At 40.0% G+C, this 27,352-nt stretch overlaps 1 protein-coding gene and 1 long non-coding RNA gene across 3 annotated transcripts in view; one reads left to right on the top strand and one right to left on the bottom strand.

Moving 5' to 3' along the window:
• The window catches only part of SCP2 (sterol carrier protein 2), a 113,533-nt gene that overhangs the window by 6,284 nt on the left and 79,897 nt on the right, over positions 1-27,352 (bottom strand). The window contains exons 12-14 of one of the 2 annotated variants that reach the window (XM_059135981.1): positions 23,321-23,474; positions 12,875-12,977; positions 4,094-4,223 (exon numbers count right to left, since the gene is read on the bottom strand). In XM_059135981.1, coding sequence (XP_058991964.1) covers positions 4,094-4,223; positions 12,875-12,977; positions 23,321-23,474 — 387 coding nt within the window. The remainder of the gene's footprint in view (positions 1-4,093; positions 4,224-12,874; positions 12,978-23,320; positions 23,475-27,352) is intronic. The other variant, XM_059135982.1, reaches the window with a different exon arrangement.
• Positions 4,221-19,505, top strand: LOC131809211 (uncharacterized). Its single transcript, XR_009345088.1, has 3 exons — positions 4,221-4,498; positions 14,311-14,430; positions 19,192-19,505. It is a non-coding gene; the product is annotated as an uncharacterized LOC131809211 (long non-coding RNA).

Genomic DNA, 27,352 nt, shown 5'->3' with positions numbered 1-27,352 from the left:
GGCTGAACTCACAGCCCTGAGATCAAGACCTTAGCTGAAATCAAGAGGAGGATGTTTAAACAAATGAGCCACCAGGTGCCCCAACAACTCAGTTTTAACCAGGCCTTCACCAGTTCAATAGTATTTGATGAATCTAGATGCCTTCTCTGTTCCCCAAGCCCTTTTGCAGAGTTTCAAGACAAGTCTCACGTGTTCAAGCAAAATTAATGTTTAATATATGTACTGGGGAGAAATCAATGACTTACTAAGCACTTACTATGCTAAGGTGCTTTATGTATCTCATTTAATGCCCACAACAGCTCCATGGATAGATATTATTCTCACCATTTTCTAGATGAGACAAGTGGACTCAGAGAGGGTATATACCTAATAAGTGGCAGGGCTGTGGTCTGAGCCCAGTTTGGGTGTCTCCAAAGGCTATGCTCTTTCTACGGTATCTTGGGGATACAAGATGCTGAGGCCTTCTATATCATGTTGCCCATAAAGGGGCAGGGTTGAGAACTCAAGTTGATGCAGGGCAGAATAAAGGAATGAAAGCTAATGTGTCATGTTAAGATTAATCAAAGTTGGCTTCCTAGAGATATGCTGTATGAGTTGTTTTAAAGGAGAGGAGGGAGGGGCAGAATTCATAGACAAAGACACCTAGGCAGGAGGAAAAGAGTATGAAAAATGCATATTAAATCTAAAAATCTTTAATCATCATTACCAAACTCTTAGAATATAAACAAATGAAATACTTGTAAGGAAATTTTACTTCGTCAGCAGTAAGTAAACCTCTCAACACTGTGCACATGCCAAAAGAACTAGCAATTCTCTTTAAGATGCTAGTTCAAACTAGGACAGGTTATTAATGCTTTAACATAGCTGATCTCTAACAAATGGGCATTTGTTGGCTGATGTAAACGGAGCTGGCTATTTCCAGTGGTGGCTTTCACTGGGTAAGTCCATATTTCAACGCCACTCCCAGCTGCCAACAAGTATCAGTTTCAGCAGAAATTACCTTGCTCCAGGATAAAATCCCTTCAGGTCTGGGATGGGGCACCTACTATGGGAAGAGCTCACGGCCAGATATACAGGGAATAAGGTTTTTTGAAATTATTTAATAGCTTTCCATAAGCTTATTATCTTTCATAACAAACAGTAATAAAAAAAATAGGAGAATTTTTTTTTAAATATCACCTTATCATCTGCCTGGGAGTATCAGAATATAATCCTAAAATAACTATTTTCTAAAAGTTCTTTTTATTTTTAAAAGCTTAACTCTAGATTAAGCTTCAGTTTTTCTTCCTACACCACATTAGAGTGGCAACTCATAAAGTGAAAATTTATAGTTATTGTTCTGCCTACTCATTTTGAGGGGAAAAAAAGCAACTATATGTACCTCAAGAACTTTCTAACACATTACCATCCTGCCCACACAAGATGTCCTTACTACTGTCTCTTCCTTCCTGAATCTTTAGTTGATTCCTTACTCAGCGCCACTCAACATTTTCTCGTGTCTCCAAGCTCTAAACTCTATTCCAAGAGCTCTGCCAACCTCCCTTCTACCTCAAAATGCCCCTGAATATGCCCAGAGATGCCCAGAGAAAGAAGTATCATCCCTCCTTGCTACTTGCTAAAGCCCCCCCTGTGCTCCTGACATCATCCACTCCTCCAGGACCTCCCTCAATAATGTATCAGTAACAAAACTCTCTCATCTTTAAGAGACTTCCTTCTCCTACATAGCTACTAGGTCCCATCAACTTTACCCTGAATACCCTGGTAACTACAATGTAACAGCATCTTCTTTTACTACTGCCAACATTCAGGTTATCCTTTCTGCTCACTCAGATGGTGGCAACATCCATCCTCCAAACTGCTCCCTCTGCATCTAATTTCTCCCTTTCCAATTCATCAGTTCTAATGCACCAACTTCATCCTCTAAAACACAGTCCTGACTTTCACTTTGCCACTTACAAAGCTTTAATTGGATTGATTATATATCAAATCACTTTCAAAGTTCATAGCATGATATTTTAAGCTTTCCAAAAAGGTGGTCCCAATACATCCTATTTTTTAACTGCCCCAGGCATGCAATCCAACAAGAGAAATGAACATAAAATACAACACACAAATGTAACCTGCTGAATACTTACTAAGCATCATTCATTCATTTTAGTTATTTATTTCACTGAAAGCCTACCATGTATCAGGTGCTACTGTGGGCAAGGGGAATGCAGCAGTGAACCTAACAGGCAAAAAGCTCTGTCTTCATGCAGTTTACAATTCAAGTGGAAGAGAACGACAAAAAGGAAACAAGTAAAATATAATAGAGTAGATCAGATGGCAGGAAGTGCTATAAAGAAAAATAAGGCAGCAAGGGATAATAGGGAGTAGTTAACAGGGCTGTGATTTAAAAGCATTAAGGCTGGCGCGCCTGGGTGGCTCAGTCAGTTAAGCATCTCGTCTTTGGCTCAGGCCATGATCCCAGGATCCTGGGATCAAGCCCCACACTGGGCTCCTTGCTCAGCGAGGAGCCTGCTTCTCCCTATCCCTCTGCCTGCTGCCCCTCCAACTTGTGCTCTATCTATCAAATAATTAAGTAAAATATTTTTTAAATAAACAAATAAAATAAAAGCATTAAGGGTAAGGAAGGGCTCACTGAGAAGGTGACATCTGGGCGAAGATCCAAAGGAAATAAGAGAACAAGCCATGAGAATATTAAGGGAAGACAATTGCAGGCAGAGCAAATATAGTAGAAAGCCCCTAAACTGGGAACACCCCATGTTTCAGCTATGGCAAAGAGGCCAGGGTGACTGGAGCAAAGTAAGGGAGAGAAGTAAAACAGAAAAGTGGGGCCAGATCACATAATGCCAATATAAGAACTCTGGCTTTTACTGAGTGAGCTAAAAGCTTTTGGATGGCTTTGAGCAGAGGAGAGTCACAGTCTGACTTAAGTTTCTAGATAGACAGATAGACAGACAGTAACTCCAGCTGGTGCATGGAGAAGAACCTGTAGGGGGCAAGGTTAGAAACAGGGAGACCAGGCAAAAAAATGATGGAGGCTTAGACCAAGGTGGTAGTAGTAGAGGAAAACAGAATTTGGCTGATGGATTAGACTGTGAAAAGAGGAGTTGATGAGGACAAGGTTTTTGTACCAAGGAACTAGTAGGACGCAGAACCGATTTATGGAGATGGGGAAGATGATGGGAGGAATATATAATTAAAGGGGAGTAGGAGCAAATCATAAATTCAGTTTTATACATATTAGCTTCAGGATACCTGTCAAGTATCCAAGTAAACTTGTCAGTTACGCAGTTGGTTATACATCTGGAGTTCAGTGGCTGAGTCCATGCTGAAGATACCCAGGAGTCAGCAGTGTAGGGATGGCTTTAAATCCCTAGAGGGATTTAGAGGGGATCCCCAGGGAGTGATTGGAGATAGAACTGAGCCTTGGAGCATGCCAACACTAAGAAATCTGGAGATGAGGAGTAAACAGTAAGGGAGGCCAGGAAGGAACGTCCAGTGGGTAAGAGGAAAGACTAGAAGCCTAATATGAAGGCTGAGAATGAGCCACTGAATTTAGCATCATGGTGGTCACTGGGGATGTTGACAACACAGTTTTGGAACAGGGATGCAGATCAAAGCTGCCTGGAGCGAGTTCAAGAAAGGCTGGGATGAGAGGAAGTGGAGACTGAGTATAGACAGGACGTCTGAGGCCCTGTAACCATGTCCTGGAAGCATGTGCTTTACAGGATACTTGAGAGAGAATTCTCTTAATCTTGGCATCAACCCTATGAAATAGATACCATTTATTATTCCCATCTCCAGTTCAGAAAACTGAGGCTGAGGGAAGTTAAATAATTTGTTCAAAGCCAGAATTGGTGAATGGCAAGGCCAGGACCCCAACCCAAGTTTGTCTAATCCTAAAGACTAAAATTGGCAACTCTATCATGGAGCTTCCCAATCTTTGGGAGGAGACAGCTGTAACACTAGTTTCTTTAACAAGTTCCTACACCTCTGAAGCCAGACCTTTTAGGAAACACCAAAACAGACCCCCATCTTCCCTTGCGTACATCAGGGCTTCTATAAATGAAGGTGTCACTGCACTGACCTGAGTTAGGAAGCACTGACCCTTTGCCATTCTTCACATCCACCACCCAGGTGGCTTCTTTACCCTCAGGGCCATCCTTCACCTTGAAGGCAAAAATACCACCGATTTTCTTCACAAACTGTTCCCCTTCCTGGAAAGGAAAAACAAAACAAAACAAAAAACACTGGAATTATATTGTGTTTGTTTCTCTGGCTTTTTCTCTAAAGTTAATGTTTAAACAGACACATGATGTGGGCAGCAGGGCCAGCAGCAGTCCCTAAGCTCCCTCACGATCTTTTACCCAGAAAAATCTGAACCGCAAGAGGTGACAACTCCCTCGTCTGCCAAATCTTTTGTTAAATTCAGCTTTCCGGATACAACTGGTGGAAGAAAAGGGAGAATGCGGGTTGCACAGCAGTAGGTTCTGTAAGTAGTTTCCCTTATATGAGCAATTTCTTAAAGATTGACTCTGGACTGTCTAAATGTGGGAACCCCCCATTCTTTCTTTTTTAAAGCAGGTAAATTATTTTACATGTGTTTCTGGTTTCCCACAATCAAAACAAAGATAAGGAGTTCTGAGAGCCGTCTTTTATTCTGAGGGGGGTGAGGGAGCTGACAACGTTTTTTCTGGATTAGTATAAAGAATTATACAAGTAATACACCAACCACCAATTGCTTTTGAATCTTAAGGGAATGAAACTGAAAAGATAACTTCAGATCCATATCTCTGTAGGCTGGTTTCCTTTCTCTCTCCCTCTTCTCTTCATTCCTACTTTTTCTTTCATCGCTCCTTACAGAAATACTTATTGATCACAACAATGATTGGCACCAGACACTGATCTAGGTACTGAGAATACAGAAGTGGGAATTAGAAGGGTAAATGATCAATATGATCACTACAATCATTACGACAACACTGGGATAACTGGAAGCACAGGGGACTAACTAACGATGACAACAAGCTCACATATGTTTCCTTTTTTGTTTGTTTGTTTTTTTAGATTTTATTTATTTTTTGACAGAGAGAGATCACAAGTAGGCAGAGAGGCAGGCAGAGAGAGAGAGAGAGAAAGAGAAGACTCCCTGCTGAGCAGAGATTTTTTTTTTTCCCCCCAGGATCCTGAGATAACGACCAGAGCCAAAGCTGAACCCACTGAGCCACCCAGGCACCCCTCACATTATGTTTCTTAAAAAATAAATTGAAAATGGTAATTCTACTGAAATTACTTTCTTTTTTTTTTTTTTTAAAGATTTTATTTATTTATTTGACAGACAAGAGATCACAAGTAGGCAGAGAGGCAGGCAGAGACGGAGGAAGAAGCAGGATCCCTGCTGAGCAGAGCGCCCAATGTGGGGCTCAATCCCAGGACTCTGGGATCATGATCTGAGCCGAAGGCAGAGGCTTTAACCCACTGAGACACCCAGGCACCTCTGCAATTACTTTTTTTTAAAGAAACACATTTTTGGGGTGCCTGGGTGGCTCAATCAGTTAAGCAGCCAATTCTTGATTTCAGCTCAGGTCATGATCTCAGGATTGTGAGATGGAGCCCCATATCGGGCTCCGTGCTGGGGCATGGAGCCTGCTTAAGATTCTCCCTCCCTCTCCCTCTGCTCGTCCCCTTGTCCCCTCTAAAATAAATAAGTAAATCTTGAAAGAAAACACACACACATTTTCTGTGGAAAAGATAGGGTATGTTGATAAGCAAAAAGAAAATACAAATCATTCATGATTTTATTACTCAGAGAAAATAATATATTGATATAAATCCCCTCCATCTTTTTTCTCTGCATGTTTTCATAAATGGGATCATATTTATTACATACATGTTTTATAATCCACTTCTATGTTTCCTATCACTATCCTAATTTCTGTGTCATTAAATATTCTTCTACATAATTTTAAATAACATACAGTCTTCATTTGTGTAAATGAACTATACTTCATCTAACCAATACTCTTGCTTGATATTTTTTTTTTTTTAAGATTTTATTTACTTATTTGACAGAGAGATCCCAAATAGGCAGAGAGGCAGGCAGAAAGAGAGGGAAGCAGGCTCTCCACAGAGCAGAGAACCCGATGTGGGACTCGATTGCAATACCCTGAGACCATGACCTGAGCTGAAGGCAGAGGCTTAACCCACTGAGCCACCCAGGCACCCCTCTTGCTTGGTATTAGATTCTTACTTCTGGGACTTGTAATAATGCTAAGAATAATATTCTTACATCTAAATATTTTTACATAGCCTCATTAATTGAAGCTTAAATTCCTAGAATTAAACACTACTAATTAATAACACTGCATCTGAAATCAACATTGGTTTGAATTCCTGCTCTGCCATGTCCTTCATAACCCAGAGCAAGTTACTAACCCTCTCTGAACCTCAGTTTTCTTCTTATCTGTGAAACTGAGAAGACAATAGCTATTGTCATAGAATTGTATGGTATTTAAAGACCCACAAAGCACAGCGTAACTTCTCAATGTTAGCATTTTGTTGTTGTTGCTGTTTTTATTTTACTGTATGATCTGTGTGCTATTCCTATGCCAATGTTATAGCTTTATAATGTACTTTATACTTTGGTAAAATAAATCCCTGTTATAATTCCTTTCTTCCAAATATTTTTAGACTTGTTTTGGACATTTTTTCATACACGTACATTATAATAATTTAGTTAGTTCTTCTCCCCACCAAAATGCTGTTGGATTTACATGGGGTTACATAAATCTGTTAGATCAGTTTGGGGGAGAACGTATTTACAATATTAAGTCCTCCCATCCATGAATATGGTATATCTTCAAGTTTTTTTTGATGTCTGTTGGCAATATTTTGTCAATTTTTTCCCATACAGGCTTTTGTACATTTCTTACCAAGTTTATTCTTAGGTGTTTATATTTTATATGGCTCTTAATATTTTTATTCCATTTCATGAGTGGGTTATTGCAAATATATAAAAAACATATTAATCTTAGAATGTTTATTTTAGAACTATCTTTTATAATTTCTTTTTTTTTTAAAGATTTTATTTATTTGACAGAGAGAGAGTAATCACAAGTAGGCAGAGAGGCAGGTAGAGAAAGGAGGAAGAAGGCTCCCTGCGGAGCAGAGAGCCCAACATGGGGCTCGATCCCAGGACCCTGGGATCATGCCCTGAGCTGAAGGCAGAGGCTTAAACCCACTGAGCCACCCAGGTGCCCCTATCTTTTATAATTTCTAATGGTTTTTATTCCCACCTTCTTTATTTCAGACTTACATTCCTGCAATTAGACACAAGATTTTTGCTTTTAGTATAATATCCATTTATTTTTTTAACTTATTTTATTTAAATTCAATTACTTAACATATCATTAGTTAATAATTAGTTTAGTTAACATATCAATTTCAGATACAGAGTTCAGTTATTCATCCATTAGATATAATACCCAGTGCTCATTATATCACATGCCCTCCTTAATGCCCATCACCCAGTCACGCCATGCCTCCACCCACCTCCCCTCAAGCAACCCTCAGTTTGTTTCCGAAGAGTTAAGAGCTTCCTATGGTTTGTCTAATATTCATTCTTTTTAAAAAGATTTAACTGTTTGATATGTTTAGGCACTATGTTATAAGTACCTGAAATACTCAAATAAGTATTATCCTCGAGAAACTTGCATAGACTGATTATCAGATACCAACCTCTGTTTCTATGTGAGGACAGAGCCTGGCCTAAGCTCGTTCTTTCTTTTTGTTGTGTTTTGTATTTTAGTATATTCAAAGTTGTGCAACGACCACCACTATCTAATTTTAGAATGTTCTTATCACCCCTAAAAGAAACTCACAGCCACTGGTAGTCGTCCCCCTTCTCCTCTCCTGCTAGCCTCTGGCAACCACCAATCTACTTTCTATCTCTGTGGATCTGCTTATTCTGGACATATCATATAAGTGGAATCACACAATACAAGGTCTTTTGTGATTTTACTTAGCATCTTTCAATTAACCAAATGTTTTTAAGGTTCACCCAATCCACGCTGAAATATGTATCAGTAATTCATTCCTTTTTCATGACCAAATAACACTCCATTCTGTGGATGTGGCATATTTCATTTAGTCATTCATCAGTTGCTGGCTGCTTTCCTTTTTAGCTATTGTGAATAATACTCCATGGACATTTGTATACAAGTTTTTTACATGAACACAGGCTCCAATTTTTCTTAGGTATATATTTAGAAGTGAAATTTTCTGGGTCATAAGGTAATGTTTAACTTTATGAGAAACTACCAAACTAAAGTAGCTGCACCATGTTACAGTCCTACCAGCAATGAATGAAGGTTCCAATTTTTCTACATCCCACAGACTTTTGTCTTTTTATTTAATTTTCTATTTAATATTTTTAAATTTATTTAATTCTTTTTTAGTGACCTCTCCATCCAGTATGGGGCTCAAACTAATGACCCTGAGATCAACAGTCACATGCTCTTCTGACTGAACCAGCCAGGCACCCAGGCTTTTGTCTTTTTAATGTTAGTCACCCTAATGGATGTGTCAATCTTTTTCATATACTATATAACATACCTGAACCTACTCAGAAACAAGAAGCTATTCTAAAGCTATTCTAAAAATATTTACTCTAGGCCTACTTATCTCAACAATCACGGGGGCATTTCTTACATGTGGGTGTCCTGGAATTAACTCTCAATATTTTCCAGTTAAACCTAGAAAGCTAAACTTCTTGTGAGACTTTTTTTTTTTTTAAAGATTTTATTTATTCATTTCTCAGAGAGGGAGAGAGAATGCACAAAATGGGGGAGAGGCAGGCAGAGGGAAAGCAGGCTCCCTCCTGAGCAAGAAGCCTGATGTGGGACTCAATCCCAGGACCCTGGGATCATAACCTGAGCTGAAGTCAGACACTTAAGGACTGAGCTACCCAGGTGCCCCTCTTGTCAGATTTTTAAAGGGAAATTCTCTTATTTTGGCTTCCCTTAAAATATCTCACTCAAATTATTATAAGTTAGCTTTAGGAGAAATTATTAATGACAATAATAATCTTTTTAGGGCCATAAAGTTTTCAAATCTTTTTATATACATTATTTCTTTAATCTCCATAAAACCTTGTAAGTAGTTGGGCAGGTACTAATATTAGCTCACTGAGCAGAAAAAACAAGTGAGGCTCATAAAGGTTAAGAACCCTCTTTGGGCTATTCTTTATCCTGTTTCCAAGTAACCCATCTAATATAACCCATCTAACAATAACATAAGCCATCTAACACTTCCAGGTGTGAATTTCTTAAATGTGATTCCCAAGAGCCTACAGGAGGGAGGATTTTACACATCATTCAGGAGTCTTCATAATCTGAGGGGTATGTATCTGTTCCTATCCTCCCACTTTTTTCATCCTCCTCAGGCTTTATGTTCCAACAATACCGATCATCTTGAATTCCATAAACATATGTGTCTCCACGCCCTCACTTATGCCCTGTCCCAGCTCACTCACCTCCTCCTACTCACATTCCCACCCCAACTGCATCAAGTCCTCACTCACTTTCTAATTCTCCTGGGAAGGCTTTTCTACCTGTACTGGACAATTTCATAGCCCTCTGCCCATGCATCCATGTTTCTTATTAAAACAGTATTTTTATTTCCTGGGGATATCTCTCCCTGTCTATCTTCCCACTGAACTGTGTTCCCTGAAGGGCAGGGACATACAGTTAGTAAACAGTACAACCAAAACTCAGTCCCAGTTTGGTTTAACTTCAAATTCAGTGCTTATGTTGTTTGACCATACCACACTGCAACGTAGATTACATTAATACTTCCAATTTAAGCCCATGAAAACAGTGTATTTTCATAAATGAATTTTAAATTCAAGTGTTCTCCACATTCCTTGAGATCTTTTATTCCTCAAGTTTCTTTGAAGATAATCTAGAAGAATAGGTTAATAATCCTGGTGTGGTGGGCCATCCAAAAGCCAGGTTCCTTTGAGGCCAGCAGCTCATGAATGACTATTTCTAGGTGTATCCATGCCATCTGCATGCATAATGCCTCAGAAACAGACACCAACAAGTCAGAGCAGGAAAACTCCAGCAAACATTCAGAAATTCTACTTGGCATACTTATGGAGAAATTCCTCCCACCTCCTTAAAACCGATGTAGATTAATTTTACACTTGCTGTTACTTTTAAGATCTGATCCTCTTATAATATTTTTCATCGAAGAAGTGAGACATGGTAAGGAAATGGACAGGGAGAGAGTTAAAACAGGAAAGAAAATACACATTTGTTACGAAACTAAAGATCATTAATACTAAGAAAGTTCTAAGTGCCTCCTTGAGTGGAAAAAAAAAGTATTTCTTTCTGAGTAGGCAAAAGGTCAAGGAGTAGGTTCTGTCTCAAACTTAACTGGAACAAAAAGTTAAGGCAGAATTCAAAGAAGGGCAATGGGTATTGCTAACAGACAAAAGTGGAAATAAAATCTCTGGCCAGATTTCCTTTGCTAATGTAGAAAATGCATGAATTGACAAAAGATTTCAAGACTTTCACTTTCTAGTCTTCACAAACATTTAGGAACCTTACAGTCGTGGGAAGGAAACAAGCGGACAAGGTCCCCACCAAGTGAGGTTACAGAGGGAGGAGAAAAGAATTAAAACAGGAGCTGGAGGAATGAATTGCAAAGCTAAAAGAAGACTGTGAAATAAAAACAGCACTGCTTTGTTAATCTGAATAATGAAGTAGTCCATGATTGACTTATAGCTTACCAGATACTCTCTAATTTTTCTAATTTTTTTTATTTTATTTTTTTGGACAGAATAAAGTTGGGGGGGAAAAACAGGACAACTTGGCAGAAGCAATTATCCTATGGGTTGCTCTGCAGGCAAATATTGGTGGCGAGAAAAAAAAAATCAAGCCGAGCCCTGATAGAGTCCAACTTCAGTTCAGTGGACATGTATAAATAAGTAATTAAACAATAACAAGAGCGGCATCTGACTGGCTCAGTCAAGAGACCATGTGACTCTTGATCTCAGGGACAACTGTTTAAGCCCCATGTTGGGGGTAGAGATTATTTAAAACAAAAGCCCAATAATGAGAGGTTTTTTCTCCTATTAGATTGGCAAAGATTTTTACTTTTTAAATTTTTTTAATAGATTTTTATTTATTTGATGGAGAGAGAGAGCACATCAGGGGGAGCAGCAGGGGGAAAAGCAGGCTCTCTGCTGAGCAGGGAGTCCAAAGCAGGGCTCGATCTCAGGACCCTGGGATCACGACCAGAGCCTAACACAGATGCTTAAACAACTGAGCCACCCTGGCGCCCCAGACATTGGCAAAGATTTTTTTTTTTTTATGGATTTTATTTATTTATTTGACAGAGATCACAAGTAGGCAGAGAGGCAGGCAGAGAGAGAGGAAGGGAAGCAGGCTCCCTGCTGAGCAGAGAGCCCAATGCCAGAATCGATCCCAGGACCCTGAGATCATGACCTGAGCAGAAGGCAGCAGCTTAACCCACTGAGCCACTCAGGTGCCCCTTGGCAAAGATTTTTAAAAGACCAGCCAATACACAGAAGGTATAAGGAAAAAACAATCACTCCTATGAATTGTTATTAAGTCTGTAAACTAGTACCCTCTTTTGGTGGAAGCTTGGCAATACATACCAAAATACAAAATACATGTATCCAACAACTCAATAATTTCCCTTTATTTATGCTATGATGATCATGGCATTAAGTACTTAAAGATGAGTAAAAAAGAACATTTACTATACCACTATTCAACTTGCAAAATTTAAATACAAGCAATGTTCATTATAAGAGGCTAGTATAGATGACACATAAATCAAAGTGTACTAGGTGGTCATTAAAAGCAATGGTAAAGGGACGCGTGGGTGGCTCAGTCAGTTAAGCTGCTGCCTTCAGCTCAGGTTATGATCCCAGGGTCTTGGGATCAAGTCCCACATCTGGCTCCTTGCTTGGCAGGGAGCCTGCTTCTCTCTCCACCTCTGCCTGCCACTCTGCCTGCTTGAGTGTGGTCACTCGCTTTCTCTTTCTCTGACAAATAAATAAATAAATAAAATCTTTTAAATAAAATAAAAGTGATGGTAAGGATTTATATTTATGTGGATGGAACACTGTCAAGAGAATAAAGCAGGTTCTAAAACCCCCATGGTATAAACCCCCATGTAGGTGTATCCCTACAAGATGGTGACAGGACAGATCTGTAGCTCCCGGACCAGTGCCTGCCTGCCCAGAACCCGCAAACCTGTTCCTCTCTACCACAGGAAGGTCACTGATCATGAAAATCCTAGAAATACAGGGTTCTTTGTGAAGACACATCAGTTGCACTGTTTTCCACTCACAATGCAACCACTCACCTTAGATGTTAATAAATTCTTTATGCTACAATGAAGGAGTTACGTCATATGCACAATGTATGCCTTTCACACTGTAGCACAGATGAAATACACAGCTCGACTGTTCTGAATTCTTTTACTTCAGCCCACTTTGGTCAGCTTAATAGATGTATAATTGGAATTGTGTGACTGTGGTTATTACACAAAAAAGGGAAAAGGACTAGTCTTTCCTCTAGTTCAGATTGTCACAGCATTTTACCAAAGTTCTTTTCAGAACTCAAGTGTGGAGATTAGTACATCCCTGAAATGCACTCTTATCAGAATTACAGAGAAACTATAAAAGACACTCAGAAATCTAAAATAAACTCAATATTTGACAATATCATATAAATTTTTAACTTGTATCATTTCATGACAACACCAGAAATCTATATCTACTTTCTCTAGCCTCAAGGTCCTCTTGGCAGTATTTTGTATAAATCTCACTTACCTCTTCAAGCTTCTTCTCAATCTCCTTGAAGACAAAATTTGCCTTAAATCCATCAGCCGCAGAGCTGGTTGGAACAGCCTCAATTTGATGAGTTCTAAAAGAACTGGGGGAAAGAATCAATTTCAATCCATGGAGTCATACAGATACTAGGTTTTTCAACATTTAAGAGTAGTAATTTCAAGGGACGCCTGGGTGGCTCAGTTGGTTAAGCAGCTGCCTTCAGCTCAGGTCATGATCCCAGTGTCTTGGGATGGAGTCCCACATCGGGCTCCTTGCTCACCAGGGAGCCTGCTTCTCCCTCTGCCTCTGCCTACCATTCTGTCTGCCTGTGCTTGCTCTCTCCCTCTCTCTCCCTCTGATAAATAAATTAAAAAAAAAAAAAATCTTTTAAAAAAAAAAAAAGAGTAGTAATTTCCAAAACACTCTAAGAACAGAGGTGTTGTATTTCTTACCCAGAGAAAATCATAATTAAGTCCACAAAACAATTCAGCTTTTCTTCCCATTTTCTTCAACAAACACTGAATGCTCACTAGGTACAAGGCATTATCCTTAAAAATACAGCAAACCAGGGACACCTGGGTGGCTCAGTGGGTTAAGCCCCTACCTTCAGCTCAGGTCATGATCTCAGGGTCCTAAGATCGAGGCCTGCATTGAGCCCCACATCGGGCTCTGTTCAGGAGGGGGCCTGCTTCCCCCTCTCTCTCTGCCTACTTGTGATTTCTCTTTGTCAAATAAATAAATAAAATCTGAAAAAAAAAAATATATATATACTGATATATATATATATATATATATATATATCAAACCAAAGAAACTTACCCTCATGAAGCCTATATGCTAGTTGGGGAGAGGGACAATGAAAAAGCTAAATAAATAAATAAATAAAGGATATAGGGGCACCTGGATGGCTCAGTTGGTCGAGTGTCTGACTCTTGGTTTCAACTCAGGTCATGATCTCATGGGTTTTGAGATCCAGCCCCTGTCAGGCTCCCAGCTCAGCGGGGAGTATACTTGAAGATTCTCTCCCCCTGCCCTTCTCCCTACTCCTGTAGGCACGCTTACTCTCTTTCTCTCAAATAAATAAATCTTAAAAAAATAAAGAAAGAATACAGTTACTATGAAAAAATAATGGGGCATCTAGATGCCTCAGTCAACTAAGCGCTCAGCTCTTGATTTTGGCTCAGGTTATGATCTCATGGGTTATGAGATCCAGCCCCCACATCAGGCTCTGCACTCAGAGCACAGCCTGCTTGCTCCCCCTCCCTCTTCTCCCTTCCAGTCAGCACACACCCTCCCCCCCCCAATTCTCTTTCTCTCCTTCTAAAACACCGTGAAGAAAATAAGGTAGGTTAAGAGGATACAAAGAGAGTATACGTGTATGTTGGGTATTCTATGTATTTTATTTAAATTAACATACAGTGTATTATTAATTTCAGAGGCAGAGGTCAGTGATTGATCAGTTGTATGCATCATTATATCAGGTGCCCTCCTTAATGCCCATCATCCAGTTACCCCATCCTTCCACCCACTCTCCTCCAGCAACCCTCATCCTACAGGTAAGAGTATCCTATGGTTTGTCTCCCTCTGATTTCGTCTTATTTTCCCCCTCCCTTTCCCTATGGAGTTTGATTTTAGATAGCCTGGTCAGATAGGCCTCTCTGAGGAGGTGATATTTAAATTAGGTCTTCAATCCCATAAATGAGCTAGCCATGTAAAAATTTAGGTGGGGAAGCCAGTCCTCAAGTTCTAGTATGAAAAACTTGAGGAAAAAACTAGCTTTGCAGTTAAAGGAACTATAAGAAAGGCCAGTATGACTGGTACAGAGCAGAGACGTCGAAGGATCTAAGGTCACAGAAACATGCAGAACAAAATAATAAGGAGCTTTAGAGATTATGGTTAGGAATCTGCGTTTTAAATATAATGAGAAGAACCGTACAGTGTAAGATACAGAATATCAAGATACAATTTATATGTTTTAAAAAAACAAATCTGGCTGCCAGCTAGAAAACTTAAAGGCTGCAAAAGAGGGCAGCAGGAAGACTGGGGAATGGCTATGGCAGCAGCCCAGGCAAGAGATAACATGATTAGAACAGTTGCAAGAAGAGGCTGGACTCAAGATTTACATTTTACCTGTGACACAGAGAGGAATTTAGCAAACATCTGCCTATTGGTTGTCTGATAGTTAGGGAACAACTATAGATAAATGACCTGATATAACAAAAGTGATAAGGGAACAGAAGACTGGCTGATGAACCTTCCCCTACCCTCACCCCTACCCTTACCCCTCACTCCTGGGTGGGACATATGTGACATTCTTTAAAACCTTGCTAGAGGGAAAAACCTTGACAATGGCAAGGACTCGAGGCCTCACATTAAAGTTCTTTTGAAACCTCCCTTTTTCCTTACCGCCTCCAAGCCGGTAGTATAACCTGCCATTCCTCACAACCCCATAGTATATAACCTGCCACCTCTCGCAATGTCGTCGGGGAACAACAGCTATTTCCTCCACGGGTCCTGTCCCAGGGCTTTAATAAACCACCACTTTGCACCAAAGATGTCTCAAGAAATCCTTCTTGGTCATTGACTCCAGACTCCACCCCACTGAACCTCTTCACCCATTATTCTAAAACTTCATCAGAAGGAACATAGTCTTTATAGCTACAAAGACCTACGTTTGAATCCCAAGCTGCCTCCACTCACTAGCTATGTGATTCTGAATAAATTACTTCAGCTCTATGCACCTCTGGTGAGGAGGGAGGGAAAAAGATAGAGAGGGCCAGTAACTTGGCATAATTAATTACCTGGGACAGGGGAGACACCTAGCAGAGCCCCTGGCCCATGGTAAAAAGCGACAGCATGACTGGTATGGGCTCCAAAGCCTCATGTGTTAGATACAGATAGATGAGGGGTCTGAGGAGGAGGAGGTTGTTAGGTAATTTCTCTGACAAACCACAGGCAGGCTGGTGGTAGCTGGCACCCAGATGGGGACAACACAGGAAGGATATATTTGAAGGAGTCAAGAGTACAGCGGTTTCTCGGTAAGTCTGTCTCTATTCTTTCTCCTTCCTTCTGTCTCTTTTTCTTATCTCCCCATCTGCCCCATCCATTTCTCCTTTCTCCTTCCTTTCCTTCCTTCTATCATTTCATAAATATCTAATAAGTGCCTGCTACATCCCAAGCATTGTTCAAGGTAGCGGGTATGTAAGGGTAAACACGTCAGACTTAAGCCCTGTTCTGAGTTGATATTCTTCTAGTGAAGGAGAAAAAGAAATAAATAGACAAAATAACTCCAAGTATTAGGAAGCAAACAAAAAGAGGAACCGACTTCAGGGAAAGCAGTCAAGGAATGAAATCTCAGAGCAACTGAATTTAAGCTAAGACCTTATTTAAACAAGAAAAAGAGCTGGCTATTCAGAGGAAACTGCAAAGATCCTGAGAGAGAAAGGAGCTTAATATGTTAAAAGAAAGTAAAGCAAAACCAGTCACTAGAACACAGTAAGTTGGGGGAGAGTGATAGGAAATGAAATTGGAGAACTGGGCAGGGGCCAGATCATAGAGGCTAAAGTAGGGAATTTGGGAAGCTACTGAAACGATTAAGGAAGTGAAATACAGTTGACTCGGGCGCCTGGGTGGCTCAGTGGGTTAAGCCGCTGCCTTCGGCTCAGGTCATGATCTCAGGGTCCTGGGATCGAGTCCTGCATCGGGCTCTCTGCTCAGCGGGGAGCCTGCTTCCTCCTCTCTCTCTGCCTGCCTCTCCGCCTACTTGTGATCTCTCTCTGTTAAATAAATAAATAAAATCTTTAAAAAAAATACTTAAAAAAAAAAAAAAAGAAATACAGTTGACTCTTGAACAACACGGTTCTTAACTGCATGGATCCACTTAGATGTGGATTTTTCCCATAAATATAGTACACTACTGTAGGTATATTTTCTCTTCCTTATGTTGTTCTTAGTATCACCTTCTTTTCTCTAACTCACCCTAAGAATACAATATATAACACATATAACATACAGTATGTGTTAACCAACTTTTCATGTTATCGGTAGGGCTTCCAACCAACAGTAGGCTCTTAGCAGTTAAATTTGTAGGGAGTCAACTGCTTCGGGGAATGTTCAATTGCACAATGGCTCAGCGCCCTTAACTCCCATAGTGTTCAAGGGTCAACTGTAGTTTGTTTAGTGTTTCTTAAAACAGCATAAAGAATGAACTGGCGAGAGGGGATGGGTAGATGTGAGAACAGAGGTGGGAATAATATTTAGGAGGCTGCTGGAATAGTCCAGATAAGAAGTGAGGGTGGTCTGGACTATAGTGGAGGTAGTCCACTAGTGGAAATGGAGAAAGGAAAGTAGATTCAAGTATATATATATTTTTAAAGATTTTATTTATTTATTTGACAGAGATCACAAGTAGGCAGAGAGAGAAAGGAGGGGAAGCAAGCTCCCTGCTGAGCAGAGAGCCTGATGCAGGGCTTGATCCCAGGACCCTGAGATTATGACCTGAACTGAAGGCAGAGGCTTAACCCACTGAGCCACCCAGGTGCCCCTCAAGTATATTTTACAGATAGAATCCATAGCCTTTGTTACTGAGAAATGAGGGGGAACTAAAGGTGAAGGGAAAGGACAAGGATAATTCGGGTGTTCCTGAATAACTGAGGGAATGGCAGTACCATGCAATGACCAAAGGAAGAACGTAGTGGGAATAGAGGGGATCAAAGTTCCACTTTAGGTACTTTAAGATGTTTGTGAGACAAGAAGGCAGTTGGATATGAGACTGGAGCTCAGAGAAGAGGCTGGGGCTGGACTAAAGGGGTAACCAAGTATATGATTCAAGTATTTAAACCCATGGGAACTGATAAATTTGCCTTGAGGAAATTACAGAGAAAGAAGAGAAACCAGGACAACACCCTATGGAAGGAGGAAGCAGTAGCCAATGGATTCAAGTATTTAAACTCAAGGGAACTGATAAGTTTGCCTTGAGGAAATTAGAGAAAGGAGAGAGCCCAGGACAACACCCGATGGAAGGAGGAAGCCCCAGCCAATAGATTCAAATATTTAAACTCAAGGGAACTGATAAGTTTGCCTTGAGGAAATTACAGAGAAAGAAGAGAGCCCAGGACAACACCCTATGGAAGGAGGAAGCAGCAGCCAATGATACAAAAGGAAAAACCAGAAGAGCGTGGTGTTGCGGAAGCTGAGGAGGGAGAAAAAATCTGGGAGAGAGGAATAAACTGTATCAGTTGCTGTCAACAGTCAAATACCCTCCTGGATTTGGCAGCAAGGAGAGTACAGGTGACTTTGACAAAAACAATTTGAAGAAGTGAGGGAAGGTAGAAGTCAAATTATATTGAAAGAGTGAAGACGAAAGAGAAATAGAGACATTTTGAGCTGATGACATGAGAAAGACATGAATTTAGGGGGCCAAGGACAAATTTTGTTATAGCAACTTGAACAGACTCAATTTATGAGTCTCAGCAGGCCTCAATTTATCCAAGATACAGCTCAAAACCAAAAAGTTGTAGCAGAAAAAAAAAAAAAATACTGTTCAAAACTGATCTAAATTAAAGTTTAACTCTAAATTAAATGCAATTGGTCACAGCTCTTAAATACGACATCTCCTCATTTTCTCAGTTCCTACTACAGCTCTGAACATTTCTTATCCACACTGTTGCAACTGCCTCCTACGGATTCCTGGCCTCTGGTTTCTCCACCATTCAGTGCAAAGTTAATGCCAGACTGATCTGCTTAAAGGGCAATATAACCACATGATTTTTTGACAGAATTCATTCTGTGGGCTCCGGTCCAAACTCCCCAGTAGATGATTTGAAGGTTTCAAAACCATAATCCAATCTAGTTACAACTCTATCTCCTGTCACCAACACACTACTGACTCTGCCCATCTACCAAGGCACACACAAAATAATCTACTCCGTACCACACAGTACACCACTCACCCAACCCTGTACCTCAAATCTCTGTGCCTGAAGTACCCTTCCTTTACCTTTCTGCTAGGCAATCCAAGTCACCTGGTTTAAATTCACCTTCTTTGTAATAATTTTTCCTCTGGGTTTCTTCCCCCTCCCCCTGGGGTTTCAACAGCATTTTGAAGAAACTATGTCTGCTTTCCCCACATACACAGAGGACCGTTCTTGAGGGCCTAAGCATGTAGCAGTTGCTCCATCAAAGCTAGTTAATTAGAAGCTAAGTAAATCAGATCATATGCAAAGGTTACTGGCAATATAATGACTTATAAGAAATATTATTTGGTCATTCAGATGAATAAAATGTATTTCTCAGATTTATTTGGTCTTCATTCACAGTTCTGAAAATGCTCCAAAGCCATAAAGGTGAAATGAGTATCTTGTTATAACTGAAGGTGACTTATGGACCCCACCATACATCACTACCTCCAGGGAGGAGAGAGGAGCTGGAGACTGACCAACCAGCGGCCAATGGCTTGGTCAATCATAATTATATACTGAAGCCACAAAAACAAAAAAACCCAAAGAGGACAGATTTTCAGAGAGCTTCCACACTTAGGAAACCAGAACCCTCCCTCATACCACCAGGCCGGGCCCCAACCTCTCTTGTTTGGGACCTCACCCTATGTATCTCTTCATCTTATTATTGATTTGTACCCTTTATCATGTCCTTTAATAAACTGGTAAAATATAAGTGTTTTTCTGAGTTCTGTGAGGCACTAGGAGTCGTCACTGGAATCTCCAACCTGTAGCCAGTTGGTCAGAAGCACTGGTAATAGTCTTGAGGTTTGTCACTCATGTGAAGTGGTGGGTGGGGGCCAGTCTTGTGGAACTGAACCCTTAACCTGTGGAACCCGATGCTATCTCTGGGTAGAAGGCGTCAGAACTGGGCTGAATTCAGACCCACAGGTGTCTGAGAATTCCTTGGTGTTTGGGGACAGTTAGTGGGAACTCCCATTCCCCATGATAGAACTGGATCTGGGAACCCTGAAAGAGTACCTTAAATTGACCTTGTGTAAAACAAAACCACAACCTTACTTTAAAATATTTGCACCATTAGATTCAGAATCATTTTCCCAACTTTGACCTTAGTAGTGAGTTATGTTGTATCATTAAGACTCTCAATAACACCTTCAGTATTTTCTTATTAGTCATTTGTACAGGTATCCCTGGCTTTTCAAAAGTTCATGTTACACCACTTTGCTTCTACAAAAGACCTACATTAGTATCTGTTTTTGCTAAACAAAAGAAATCCAAAGAGGATTTTGGTTTTTACAAAAAAAAAAAAAAAAGTAAGAAGAGGTAATAGGGCTCAATGTTAGTTTTGCAGGAGCCATTTTAGATGCAGTGTGTAGATGGAAAGTGGCACCTCCCCCAAGTTCTCTCCCCAAGAACTACACTCAGTAGGGAGCCACAGCTTTGAACTGTGCCTGTGAGCATCTGTGCTTTATCTCAATTTATTTTGTCCATCCATGCTTGAAGTATCAGAAAAGCAGGAGAGAGGTTATTCCAGGGGTCTGGGAAACACTCAAGAATTTTTCCATTAAGTTAATGGTAACTGCTTCTTTGCTTTACACCATTTGGGCTTAAGAAAAATTTCATAGGGGGGCGCCTGGGTGGCTCAGCTGGTTAAAGCCTCTGCCTTCAGCCCAGGTCATGATCCCAGGGTCCTGGGATCGAGCCCCACATCGGGCACTCTGCTCGGTGCAGAGCCTGCTTCTCTCTCTCTCTCTCTCTCTGCCTGCCTCTCTGCCTACTTGTGTTCTCTGTCAAATAAATAAATAAAATCTTATTAAAAAAAAAAGAAAGAAAGAAAGAAAAATTTCATAAGAATGTTCTACTTTTGGATAGCAGAGGAAACCTGTGTATCATCTGGATTTTTTTCATACTTCTGCCTTCCCACAAATATCACTGTAGCTATTTTGAACCAACTCAATCTCCTAATTATTTAGTCTCCTGAAATTAAAAAAAAACGATGAGAATTCCATGTTTAAAATAGAATGTAGGGACTCCTGGGTGGCTCAGTTGGTTAAGCAGCTGCCTTCGGCTCAGGTCATGATCCCAGCGTCCTGGGATCGAGTCCCACATCGGGCTCCTTGCTCCGCGGGGAGCCTGCTTCTCCCTCTGACTCTGCCTTCCACTCTGTCTGCCTGTGCTCACTCTCGCTCGCTCTCTCTCTGACAAATAAATAAATAAAATCTTTAAAAAAAATAAAATAAAATAAAATAAAATAGAATGTATTGGGCGCCTGGGTGGCTCAGTGGGTTAAGCCGCTGCCTTCGGCTCAGGTCATGATCTCAGGGTCCTGGGATCGAATTCCACGTTGGGCTCTCTGCTCAGCAGGGAGCCTGCTTCCTCCTCCCTCTCTCTCTGCCTGCCTCTCCATCTACTTGTGATTTCTCTCTGTCAAATAAATAAATAAATAATCTTAAAAAAAAAAAAAGATTAAAAATAAATAAATAAAAATAAAAATAAAAAATAAAATAGAATGTATTGCCCCAAATTCATAAACTTCTAATCTGGGCAAACTGGATACTATAGTAATATGCTGACTCCAATCACTCTTTATAGTTTGTGTTTTACTGAGGGTTTTCAACATCAAATATGAACTGGATGAAATTCTAGAAGACAGTATAGACTGATGATCACCGTTAGGAGGAAACTCGAAAATTCAACATTTTAACACCTTTTTATCTGATTCAGTTCAAGGAACATTCACTATGTCAGAGATTTTTGCAGGGGTGGAATGAAGTCACAATAGCCTTAGGCCTCAAGGATTTCATATAAGGGGAATAAAAATGTGGATATACTACAACTAAGCCAGGACTGGGTATGGGGTCCAGGAGGTACAAAGTGTTGTACCAGCAGAGATGGTACCAGCAGAGATGGGCCTTCAATGACAGAACTTTCACAACAGAAATGATATTCCAGGCAGAGAAAGAAAAGTGAAAGGGCAGAAAGAAAAGACTCATGAGCCTGTAAAACATAGAAATATAATGGATTCTGAAAAGAAGTGTGTCAACATATCCTTTGTGGAACCAAAAGTGTGAATAAATAAATAAATAAATAAATACCAAGAATTTCAGAAGGAAAAAGGAAGCCAATTAGTGTTGACAGATACAGCAAGGTTAAAGAGAACAAGAACAGAAAACAAAAGACAGGAACATTTCATAATCAGATCACTGTTAGCCTTACCTGACCTCTGTGGTGAGGTCAAAAACTAGATCCTAAGATAAATATTTTAGCATGGACCAAAAAAATAGTGGCCCAGTATAAAAGAATAATCATAAAAGAAAATAAGGCAATAAAATTTTGTCATATGTAAGACCTGACCATATTTGCTAACAGAAGGAAAGGCGTCAACAGAAAAGCAAAATTAAAAAGATTCAAAAGGGGGACGCCAGGGTGGCTCAGTTGGTTGGACGACTGCCTTCGGCTCAGGTCATGATCCTGGAGTCCCGGGATCGAGTCCCGCATCAGGCTCCCAGCTCCATGGGGAGTCTGCTTCTCTCTCTGACCTTCTCCTCGTTCATGCTCTCTCTCACTGTCTCTCTCTCAAGTAAATAAATAAAATCTTTAAAAAATAATAATTAAAAAAAAAAGATTCAAAAGGGAGAGGGTATACTTAATATTTGGAACAAAGTTACAGAACTTGGTTGGAAACAAAAGCAATCCAGGCCTTGGAAAGGAAGAGGGACATTTTGCCTATGGGAAGGATGAATGAGCACTTCTGAGACAAGAGCAAGGAAGTTCAGGGATTCTGAACAAGGCTTGGGCAGAAAGTGCTTGGAAATTTGAGGAGCACAGGCATTTGGTAAGGACAGGAAGAAAATCAGCAAGAGACAAAAGGTATTCTAGCAGCACTGAGGGCTTAGGGCCATTCAGAAACATAAACGTGCAGAGAGCCAATTAGCATATTTAATAACTTTCTCCAAACAACCTCAGAAGCTTAGGAGGCTATGCAGGGAGACAGCAGTTTTGAGAAAGGAAACCAAAAAGTGAACTTGCCTAACTTAGAATCACTCTGTCTGGCAGGTCTAAGAGAAGTAGTTTTAGGTCAGCAGCACTTTGTTTTGACTCTGCTCTCTCTGCTCTCTCCTTTTTTTTTTTTTTTTTACCCACCTTAAGTACACCTCTCAACCAACACGGAGCCTAGCGCGGGGCTTGAACTTAACACCCTGAAATCAAGACCTAAGCTGAGATCAAGATCAAGAGCCCCTCGCTTAAACCACTGAGACACCCAGGCGCTCCGATAGTACCTCGTTTTTGAACAAAATTTTCCTAAGGCTGGTTAAGTTTAAATGCTAATTGTCGGTTTAAAGGCTTTTTAAAGCCAGACTACCAAAGCAAAGTAATGAGATATTTACGGAGTACTAAAACAATAAAATCTGGACTATATACTTGTACAACGTCATCAGCTGTGAAAGGTCAGGATTCATCAACAGACAAAACCCAGAATGCCACTCACCTGGCAGCTTCAGGAAAGCCCATCCTGTAGATCGTCACAACCACAGCTCCTCCGATGCCTAAATTATGCTGCAGAGCAACCTTTGCACCGGGAACTTGCCTTTTTCCGGCTTCCCCTCTCAGCTGCCAGCAGAGTTCGGCGCACTGAGCCAGACCTGACAAATCGAACACAGAGCACTCAGGTTCCGCTGCTAACGAAAGCTGCCCCAACTGGCTTTCTCAACCCAGACAAGAGCTTACACTGAATCACTGAATCGTGACTTTAATTCAGCCAAAAGAATGTCTGCATAAATAATAACTTCTCTTAAAAGCCATGAGGGTTTAAAAAAAAAAAAAAAGCCATGAGGGTTTCTGCAGCCAGTTGTCTTTTTTCCCATCCCAACTCCATATTTAGACAATATAGAGGCTTAAGAAATTCCCTGCACTCTTTAAAAATCCAACCTGTCATTTTCTTGGTGATGTTAAAAAAAAAGAACACTGAAGAACAGTTCTCTGGCTCAGGCAAAATGGCATAAAATACATTTTTAATGTATCAAAAGAAAATCTAGGATTGGGGAGTTCACTTTCCATAAAAAGTTTAGCTAGCATGGGTAATTTTCCTATTATTTTCCCCAAATGGATCTCAACATGAATGGACCTTCATAAGAACAGCATATGTCCCCCTGGATAATAAAATCAAAGGTTTTTAGAGCTGGAAAGAATTTAATGATGTCAGACTGAGAAAGTGTAAGATTAAATAATTAAATATTAAGTAATAATAATAAAGTAGGCTAATCTAGAGTTGTCTCCTGATTTACACTTGTCTTTCTACCAGACCAGCTATTCCAGGATACCTGAGTTAAGAATCTTTAAACAGGATAGACTGGTTTCACCATTGTGAAGTCGGAGCTATGCGAGTCTACCTACAGTATCTGTTCTTCCACCTACAAGCCCAATCACAGCTTATGATTCCTGAGTACCTGTGACAATTTCCTACTTATGAACCTGTTAAGAAGAAAAAACACAGGTCCAAAATAGGTCATTTAGACTGAATTTCCAAATCAAAGCTTAGATCCTCACCTAATTGTAGTTTCAACCTCCCCCAGAAATGCAGTCTTAACTGGTCAGGAATTTTTTGGTCAATGCCACTGAGTCTACCACCTGTGCCGTCTGCACCCCCAGAAGATAAGGTAGCCGGCAGGATAACACCCCTTGCTTTTCCACCTAAAGGAAATCAGCTTTGCCTGGAACAATTTTTTTCTTTTGTTAACAACTTTTTATTTATTTATTCACTTACTTACTTACTTATTCTTTAAGATTTCATTTATTTATTTGACAGAGACTACAGGTAGGCAGAAAGGCAGGTAGAGAGAAAGGAGAAGCAGGCTCCCTGCTGAGCAGAGAGCCCAATGCCGAACTCGATCCCAGGACCCTGAGATCATGACCTGAGCCACGAGGGGGGGGGGGGCGGGGGGGGCTCTAACAACTTTTTTTTTTTTTAAGATTTTATTTATTTATTTCATAGAGAGAGAGGACAAGCAGGGGGAGAGGCAGAGGAGGAGGGAAAAGTAGGCTCCTGCAGAGCAGGGGAAGCCTGATATGGGACTCGATCCCAGGACTCTGAAACCATGACCTGAACTGAAGGCAGTGGCTTAACCCACTGAGCTACCCAGGTGCCCCACCTTCTATTTTGTACAATCCTACAGAGCCTCCCTCCACTTGCTAAATGGAATGCTGCCCAGTTCATGAATCATTTATTAAAGCCAATTAGGTCTTTAAAATTTACTCAGTTGAACTTTTGTTATTTAACAAACCCCAACCTCAAGAAATTTAACTGCCACTTCTTATTTCCAAGCAGTATGTACGTATTTACAGAATATATATCTTAAGCACTGTTTTAAAAATAGGTAATTCCACAACCTATTATGATTTTTTGAATTGTGAACATTCTGAGCATTAATGAAGAAGATCAAAGTGAAACTTTGGGGCAGTTAACTTTACTAGAAATCTGCTATATAGAAAGCTCAACCACTTAATGAATATATAAGAGGCAAAAAGTATTCACACCACTCTTACATACACATGGGAAAGACACTACAGCAATTTTCTTAACAAAACAATAAATAGACATAGTTCAAAATTTTTGAGAAAATACTCAACCTCACCTTGATTAAATAGAAAAAAAATGCCATTTTAAACCAAACTGGTAATGGTGCTTTTTTATTTGTTTTCATTTTGATTTGTTTTGGGTAAGGATGTTTAAAAACAGGACTAATCAATGCTGGGGAAAGTACAAAGACAGTCACCTCCATACAGTACTAGTGTAAGTTCAAATCAGTGCAACCTTTTTGGAAAGCAGTGTACAAAATTAAGAACCTTGAAAATGCCTGAAAACCATTCTATAGAAAAAAGCATAGGCAAAGGTTTACACAAAAAGCTATCTTCATCACATTGTAACAGTGAAAAACTAGATAATCTAGAAGTGAAATAACTGGGGAATGGTTATATCAATTGTGAATTATTCATACAACAAAGTACTATGTTTCTATTTAAAACATTTATAAAATGTTTAACAATCTAGGAAAACTATGATTATGATATATAATCTTAGTAAAACATACAAGGAACCAATATTGATCTACCCATCCACCCAACAAATAATTTATGGCCTATTATGTTCTAGACACTCCTCAAGGCTCAGAAGATCCGTCAGTAAACAAGGAAGGCATAGTTTTCCCTCATGAAGCTGACAGTCTTGCAATATAAAGAAGCAAGCATTTATAGTGCAGTCTGCTGGGGGTGGGTAGCCTTATGATAATGCTACCATGGAGTAGAGGTGGAGATAAGGAGGCAGGCAGAAAGAGGAAGAGAGCAGGAGAAAAAGAAGGTCTTGTCATTTATTTGCTTTTGATAAAAGATGAGTGTCAGTAAGAAAGCATACTGATTATTTAGCTTTCTGGTTGCCTACTTTCAGAATAAACTAGCATTTCTTTCTTGCATTTCTAGAATTTGGATCTGTGAAAGGTGGCAGTCAAAAGTTGGACTCAGAAATCTACCTGCCAAGAAGGCGCAGCAGTTATGAAAGCTTTAGCCTAGGACTTCACTACATATAGTCTGGCTGCTACTAGAAATAAACCATTCAAATATGTACCAAGGACTCCACTAAATACTAATATATAAAGAACTGACAGTGTAATGGAAAGTGCTGATAAAGATGAGTACTAAGTGCATTGGAAAACCTCAGAATGGAAAAAACTACAGGGAAAAACATCTTGAGATATTACCTGAACCTGCTTCCTTGAACCCATCACTCTTCCTTATACCGTTAAGACAGTAAAGTACAAAGAAGTTGTAATTCTTTTACATTAGACATCTAAAGGCCTTATCATAAACAGCATTAAAAAAAATCAGTACCCAGGTGGCTCAGTGGGTTAAAGCCTCTGCCTTCAGCTCAGGTCATGATCTCAGGGTTCTGAGATCAAGTCCCTCATCAGGCTCTCTGCTTGGCAGGGAGCCTGCTTCCCCCCTTCCCTCTCTCTGCCTGCCTCTCTGCCTATTTGTGATCTCTCTCTGTCAAATAAATAAATAAAATCTTTTTTAAAAATCTACACATTCAAAAGTCCCCCCAAAATCCCAGGAGGGTTTTTTTTATTGGAAATCAACAAGCTGATTCTAAAATTCCTATGGAAATGCAAAGGAGCTAAAAGAGCCAAACAACTCCAAAAAAGAAGAATAAAGTTGAGAGCTAAGGCTACCTAATTTCCAGAAGTATTATAAAACTATAATAATCAAAACATGTAAAGACAGACAAATAGATTACTGAACGGAAAAGACAGTCCAGAGATAATGCCCACATATATATATGAACAATTGATTTTTGATAAAGGCAATCTATGGAGAAAATATAACTTTTCCAACAAATGGCACTATATCTGGAAATACATTAAGTAAAAAATGGACTTGGATTCATACTTTGTGCCATACACAAAAATTAATTCAAAATGGGTTATAAGTCTAAATATAAAAGTATAAAACGTCTATAAGAAAACACAGG

This window comes from Mustela lutreola, chromosome 10, assembly GCF_030435805.1.
Source record: "Mustela lutreola isolate mMusLut2 chromosome 10, mMusLut2.pri, whole genome shotgun sequence".
NCBI lineage: Eukaryota > Metazoa > Chordata > Mammalia > Carnivora > Mustelidae > Mustela > Mustela lutreola.
The sequence above is the reverse complement of the archived record's forward strand: the minus strand, read 5'-3'. Positions and strand labels throughout refer to the sequence as shown.